Source organism: Physeter macrocephalus, chromosome 8, assembly GCF_002837175.3.
Source record: "Physeter macrocephalus isolate SW-GA chromosome 8, ASM283717v5, whole genome shotgun sequence".
Classification (NCBI taxonomy): Eukaryota; Metazoa; Chordata; class Mammalia; order Artiodactyla; family Physeteridae; genus Physeter; species Physeter macrocephalus.
This window is the reverse complement of record NC_041221.1, coordinates 12808826-12816530: the sequence shown is the minus strand read 5'-3', so window position 1 is coordinate 12816530 and position 7705 is coordinate 12808826. Positions and strand designations below refer to the sequence as shown.

General features: G+C 52.7%; 1 protein-coding gene across 8 annotated transcripts in view; it reads right to left on the bottom strand.

Moving 5' to 3' along the window:
- Positions 1-7705, bottom strand: part of WDR4 (WD repeat domain 4) — a 33948-nt gene that overhangs the window by 13744 nt on the left and 12499 nt on the right. For all 8 annotated transcript variants that reach the window (XM_007111191.4, XM_055086439.1, XM_055086440.1 and 5 more), the window contains one exon: positions 5440-5500. In XM_007111191.4, coding sequence (XP_007111253.1) covers positions 5440-5500 — 61 coding nt within the window. The remainder of the gene's footprint in view (positions 1-5439; positions 5501-7705) is intronic.

Below are 7705 nucleotides of genomic sequence, written 5' to 3'. Positions count from 1 at the left end.
CACGTGCCGCGGAGCGGCTGGGCCCGTGAGCCATGGCCGCTGATGAGCCTGCGCGTCCGGAGCCTGTGCTCCGCAACGGGAGGGGCCACAACAGTGAGAGGCCCGCATACCGTTAAAAAAAAAAAAAAAAAAAAAAAAAGAATGGGTGAAAAGAGGGCATCTGTTTGTTACCCATGAGAGTGTCAACTGGCATGGCCTTGATGTGTGCTCCAAAAATAACATAAATGCAAAAAAAAGGAGGGTTTATCAGGAACAAGACAAGGATGCCCACTTTGGTCACTTTTATTCAACACAGTAATGGCAGTCCTAGCCACCGCAATCAGACAAGAAAAAGAAAAGGAATCCAAATTGGAAAAGAAGTAAAACTGTTACTGTTTGCAGATGATGTGATTTTATATATAGAAAAGACTCCACCAAAAGACTACTAGAAATAATAAATGAATAAAATTGCAGGATACACAATCAATGTAGAAAAATCTGTTGTACTTCTACACACTAACAACAGACTAAAAGAAAGAAAAATTAAGAAAGCAACCCCACTTACAATTTATTTAGGAATTAATTTAACCAAGGAGATGAAAGACCTGTACTCAGAAAAGTATAAGACATTGTAGAAAGAAACTGAAAACACAAACGGAAAGATATTCCTGCTCATGGATTAGAAGAATTAACATTGTTAAAATGTACATTATTAACTAAAACAATTGAAGGCTCAGTCCAATCACTATCAAAATCCCAACAACATGTTTCAAACTTAAGACAAAAAAATCCTAAAATTTATATGAAACCACAAAACACCCTGAATAGCCAAAGCAATCCTGAGAAAGAATAACAAAGCTAGAGTGTATCACGCTCCCTGATTTCAAACTATACTGCAAAACTACAATAATCAAAATGGCATGGTATTGGCAAAAAAACACACACACAGATCAATGGAACAGAATTGAGAGCCCAGAAATAAACCCATGCACATATGGACAATTTACAACAAAGGAGTAAAGAACATACAACAAAGAAAGGACAGTCTCTTCAATAAATGGTGTGGGGTAAACTGAACAGCCATATGCAAAAAAATAAAACTGGACCACAATCTCAAACCATACACAAAAATGAACTTAAAATGGATTAAAGACTTACACATATGACCTGAAACCGTAAGACCCCTAGAAGAAAACACAGGCAGTATGCTCTTTGATGCTGGTCTTAGCAATATCTTTCTGAATATATCTCCTCAGGCAAAGGAAATAAGAGCAAAAATAAACAAATGGAACTATTTCAATCTAAAATGCTTCTACACAGCAAGAGAAATGATCAACAAAAGGACAACCAACCGAATGGGAGAAGATATTTCCAAATCATATATCTGATAAGTGGTTAATAACCAAAACAGATAAGGAACTCCTACAACTCGACAAAAAAAACCTTTAAAAATGGGCAGAGACAAAAAAATGGGCAGAGACTATGAATAGACAATTTTCTAAAGACACGCAGACGGCCAACACGCACATGAAAAGATGCTCAACATCGCTAATCACCAGGGAAATGCAAATCAAAACCACAATGAGATATCACCTCACGTCTGCCAGAATGGCTACTACCGAAAAGACAACAAATGACAAATGTTGGCGAGGATGTAGAGAAAAGGGAACCCCCGTGCGCTGTTGGTGGGAATGTAAACTGGTGCAGCCACTGTGGAAAACAGTATGGAGGTTCCTCAAAAAATTAAAAATAGAGCTACCATATGATCCAGCAATTCCACCCCTGAGAAGAAAACAAAAAACACTAATTTGAAAAGATATACGCACCCTTCTGTTCACTGCCACATTATTTGCAATAGCCAAGATCTGGAAGCAACCGAAGTGCCCATCAACAGAAAAATGTGGTACACACACATACACATACACACACACACACACAATACATTACTGAGCCATAAAAAAGAATGAAATCTCGCCATTTGCAGCAACATGGATGGATCTGGAGGGTATTACGCTCAGTGAAATAAGTCAGATAGAGAAAGACAAATACCATATGATTTCACTCATACGTGGAATATAAAAAGTAAACAAACAAAACAAAAACAAACATGCAGATACAAAGAACAGAGTAGTGGTTACCAGAGGGGAAGGGGTGGGGGGAGGGCAAGATGAGTGAAGGGGGTCAACTGTACTGTATTGTGACGCATGGAGACTAAACTTTTGGTGGTGAGCACACTGTAACGTATGAAAAAGTCAAAATGCAATGTTGTCCACGTGAAACTTACACGTTATAAAGCAACATTACCTCGGTAATACAAAAAAGAGGAGAGGGTTATATTAAGAAACGTTTGTTACAACACTCGTTAAGACGGCAGGAAATAGAACCACACGTCTAAGGAGAGGGACCCGACAGTGAGTGAAACGGAGCAGGGTCCACGCCAGCATCCGCCTCAGAAAAACCCCTCCCGTGAGTCGGATCCCTTTACTAAAACCAGACATGCACAGGCCACGTCCACCTGCAGAACAAATACAAAGTCCGACGAGAAGAACCTCTGTGTGATTTAAATGACCAAGAGAGAAAGGGGAAAATTAACTTCCCCCGAATGGTTAAGGCAGGAATCTCCGGGTGCTGGGATGTGAGTATGAATGTCTTGCCATGAATATGGCTGATAAACAGGGAGACGAACGCACGTCTACAGGTGTCCCCACGCGCCCCTAGTCCCCCCAGGCGACAAGGGGTGTTTTAGAGCAGAGCCCTCCAGAACAAAGCCAATCACGGGGAGATGCAGACAGAACCCAGCTGCCGGGGACAGACGATGGGAACAAGAGGCCTTGGTTTCGGGGATGCTGGGACACAGGGAGAGAAGAGACACGGGGCCCCTCCCCACAAAGGGTGAAGACAGGAAACCGAACCCCACCGCCATGAGAAAAGGAGGACTGACTGACGCAGGAGGGCTCCCACAAGGATGCAGCCGGGTGCCCGAGTCTGACACCCAGGCTCGCAAACCCAGCCCCAATGCCATAAGCGGACAGACGGACGACCAGACATCGAGGAAACCCTCCAGCTGGAAAGGTGGGCGACACACAGGGAGGAAAGGAAACACACACAGGAAAATCCCTAAAAATAAACACACGTCACGCCACCTCAAGGAGATCCAAAGTCTGCATTCAGGATGCAAGAATGGGGGCTCTGAAGAAAGAACATTCCGAGGACGAGAAAGGGCCTTGAAAAGTAGAAATCACAGCAGAAATTAACATTCCCACAGAAGGCCGGAAAATAAAGTTGAGAAAATCTCCCCCAAAGCAGAACAGGGAGCAGGAACATGGGAGAAAAAATATGAAAGGAAGGAGTCAAGAGTCAGACAGCGGGTCCGACATCCAAGGGCACAAACCCCAGGCAGGGTGAGGAGGGCACGGCTCCAGAGCGAGGGGGGCTAAGGAAACTCCAGGTCTGTGGGCCTGAAGACTCAGAATGGAAAGAGCCACTGACTGTGCAGCTACTTTCAGGGCCCCCATGACACCCCCACCCTGCTCCATCATCCTCCAGAGCACGGGTGAGAAGGCCCCCAAAAAACGGCCAGAGAGGAGGGCGATCAGACCCCACATAAAGGACCCAGACGCAGTGGCCTCAGACTTCTCAAAAGAAAAAGCGGGCAGAAGAAAACCAAGCAGGGGTTTCCCTGGTGGCGCAGTGGTTGCGCGTCCGCCTGCCGATGCAGGGGACCCGGGTTCGCGCCCCGGTCCGGGAGGATCCCACGTGCTGCGGAGCGGCTGGGCCCGTGAGCCGTGGCCGCTGGGCCTGCGCGTCCGGAGTCTGTGCTCCGCAACGGGAGAGGCCACAGCAGAGGGAGGCCCGCATACCACAAAAAAAAAAAAAAAAAAAGAAAACCAAGCAAACTAAAAACCAGAGGAAAGCCTGGAGCAACAGCTTGACAATCTGCAGGGAAACATCTGACTGAGCATTGTACACCTGCCCGATAACCGAGAGCTAGGGGCGGGCAAAGGGCACCTCCCGAAAGGCAGGCTCCGAACCACCCTCCCTGCACCTTCAGAAAGCTGCCCCATGATGTGTGCCCCCAACAAGGTCGGGGGCACCTTCAGGAGACAAGGAGCCCACCAGCAAAGAGGGAGGGGATGCAGGCAGGAAACTGCTGCTTCCCATGCAGATGGCAGCAGCTGACACGAAGAAACTGCCCGCGCTTGTTTCTTGATGACTCGTGTCCTTTGGAAACGCGGGCCATCAAGAGGACACAGCTGAAGGCCCCCAGGGCCTGCCTTGGAGGCCATGGGGGGTGGAGGGCTAGTTTCCACTCTAAGCCTCACAGCAGCATCTGACTCTTTAAATAAACGTACAATGTGCACGTCGCAGCGTGCAGGGCACGCAGCACACCACCCCTGGGCCGGGTGGCCCGTGAGGAGGTGGGACAGCGATGGGATGGGGCACCCAGGACGGCCAGCGCCAGCCCTGTTGCTTTTCTATAAAAAGGAGCAGAAGCAAAGTGCTGGACTTGACAAAGCTAAGTGGTAAGACCAAAGGTGGTCACTACGCTTCTCTGTACGGCTGAGTATTTTTTTTTACTGTAAAAGAGGCTTACAGCAAAATTCACAGAAACTGGCCATCTCTGAGAACTCCAGCACGTTTATTTTCTTTACTTTCACAAGTCACTTTCAAGAACAGGACAAGAGAACGGAAACGTAAAAACCTGTGAGAAACCACACCTGGTGAAGGAAATGGGACGTGGCCGCTGCCTGGAAGGCCTGCCTGTCAGGAGTCCATGAGGCCCCCAGCCCACCCCAGGCCCCTGAGTTGCATAAAAAGCTGAAGGGTGGAAGGACAAAGATAAAGGGCTGTGGGCAGAGCCTCTGAAAGGAAAAGGAGAACCAGAGCCAATTGGGAACTCAAAACGCGCACTTCAGCACGAGGGCTGCTCGACGATCCTTCTAGAGAAAGGTGCCACCAATCACTCAGCTGTTAAGGCTTCCGGCTCCTGGGACAGAGCCGCTGCCCTTACTGACCAAGCCCCCACCGAGGCCGGGGCCTGGCCCCCCTCCACGCGCACACACAGGGGCGGGTCAGGGAGAAGGGCTGAGAGCAGCGGCGATGCGGGGCAGCCAGGCCCCTCTGGGATTCGGGAAGGGCCGTCCACCAACCGTCTTGCCGAGGCCACGGTGCTGTAAGGGCCCCTCAGACCGGAGCCCCCGCACACCGGTTCCGGCTCAGCGCCTGCACACGCACTCACACGCACAGCCCCGAAGCAGGTGGCGAGCCGGCCGCCTCTGCCCTGCGGACCACAAGCACCACCTAGTGGACGGCCACCCAGGAAAGGCACGTGCTGACCTCCCAACCACACTGGGAACAAAAGCCAGGCTGCCCGCCGACAGGGCCTCCCCCAGGCAAGTGAGCCTCCGGGCTGCGTCCCCACCCAGGGGAGCCGGGGCGCGCGGGGAGCGGGGCACTTACCCCGGAGGAGGACAAGAGCAGCTCGGGGTGGTCAGGCACCACGAAGATGCGACTCACAAACCTACAGGCGGAGAGAAGCAGAGGGTGAGCCGGGCCGCGGTGACCGCCCCGCCCGTGTCACCTCGGACCCTGACCCCAACAGAAGCCGCGAGGAGCGGCGTGACTGCGTGGGGAGCACACCCCGCCGCTCGGCCCGGAGGCACTCCCCGGCCGCGCCTGCCAGGAAGGCCCCAGGGGGTCCACCCTGCTCGGGAGCTGCCCGAGCACGCACTTCCACGGGGTCCGTGACACCAGGGCGGCCCGCGAGCAGGGCCGGTGGAAGGGGAGCGGCACCACTGACCGCAGCCGGAGTCACGCCCGCCGAGCCTCACCCGAGCAACGCAGCCCCCCCAGAAAGCAGCCTCGGGGCTGCAGGCGTGCACCAGCGTCTCTAACACGATCACCAGCTCACGGGCGCCCGGGGACCCCTGGGGAGGTGGGGACCCCGGGAGGGGGACCCCCGTGGCTCCCTCGCCTCCACCGGTTCCCGTCCCAGCCGCCTGGGGCTTCACCCCGGCCTGGGCCCCGTCCCTCCCCAGGACAGCCTTCCCCGAAGGCCCTCAAAAAGGAACAAGTACACGTTGCAGGATGAATGCAGCCTGTGTCCCCCGCAATGGCACGTCCACGACAGCGGGTACGCGCCACCTCGATGTCTCTACAGGAAAGGAGTGGAAACCACAGTTTCCAGGGCCTTCACCAAGACTCTTAAAGAGCAATGATTGGTCATTTATTCGCCGAAATAGCCACTGAGCACCTACTGCGTGCCAGGCGCTGTGCTGAGGGCTGCAGACAGCAGCGGGCAAACGCGGCAAAGACCCCCCCCACCCAAGTCTAGGACTCGGGGGGAGACAGGCCACAGGAGACCCTGGGTGTCAGCGGAGGCTCAGAACGGCCCGTCCGACAGAAACACGGCCCCGGCCACGATGTGAGCCACCAAGGGCATTTTACATTTGCTGATAACCACGCTAAAAAGGTTAACAGACTCAGGTGAGACTAATTTTAATACTATGTTTTGACTTAATTCAACATACCCTGTTATCATCTCAACCTGCAATCAATATAACAAATTAATAATGAGCTATTTTTACACTGTTTTTTCACGCTGTCTCTGGAATCAGGTGTTTCACACTAGCTACTGGCACATCTCACTCGAGACCTGGGGGCTCATGGCTCTGAACTGGCCGGCACAGGCTGAGAAGCCCAGCAGGGAGGGGCCGGGGGGAGGGGTGCTTCCTGAGAGGGCAGGTGGCATCGCGCAGAAAGCTGAGTGAAGGAGGGCTCTGAGCAGCACGGGCAAGAGCTTGCCCGGTGGAGAAGATGGCACATCAAAGGCCCCAAGGCACAGTGTGCCCAGCGGGGTGGGGAGCAACAGAGACCCCGAGAGACGGCAACGGGGCGCGGGGCTGCAACGCCACCATGAGTACAAACCCAGCAACCCTCGACCTTTAAGGTCGTTTACATTCCATTCAAAAACCAGGAAATAGGAGCAATCTCAGAGTTGAATTAAACCCCTCCAATTCTTCCCCTGCCTCAAATAACGTAGTTTAAAACACTTCAGCCAGTTAAACTAAGTGCTTTTCCTTCCTGCAAACTGTAATCAGCCTTTTGCCTCAGAAGAGCGACATTCTTCAGAAACGCCACCCTCACATAACGTCAACCTCACTTACTAAACGAGCGCTCTTGCCAGAAGACAGATCACAGAGCAACAAGAGCTGCCTGCACGATTTAAATTACTGAAGCATGTTCCTCGTCCCCGACACACACCCCCACTGACCGCTGACTACTGCCAGGCACTGATGGGCATCTACGCTGGCCTGCGGTGACCACGAACTGGGGACTGAGACCTCGGTGCCACCAAGAACACCTCTGGGAAATAGAGTCTGAATAGGGAAGGAGGTTCTGAAGGTTCTGAAGCCCTGGGACCAGGGGGTGAGCTAGACCGGGGTCTCATGAGGAAGCAAACCGATGCAGGCCAGGCCACCCAGGCTGGTCCCCTCCTCCCAGGAGGCACCTCTCTCTTCGCCACCAGCTTCCCCAGCTGAAGGGTCCGCCTGCATTTCAAACCTGAGCCTCCCTCTGTGGAGGGTGAGAGATTCACTAGGTGCGGGGACGGGGGACACTCACTCAGTGCAGAGATGGGGACGGGGGACACTCACTGTTGGGGCAACGGGGACAGGGGACACGGTGCAGGGACGGGGGACACTCACTCTGTGCGGGGACAGGAGTC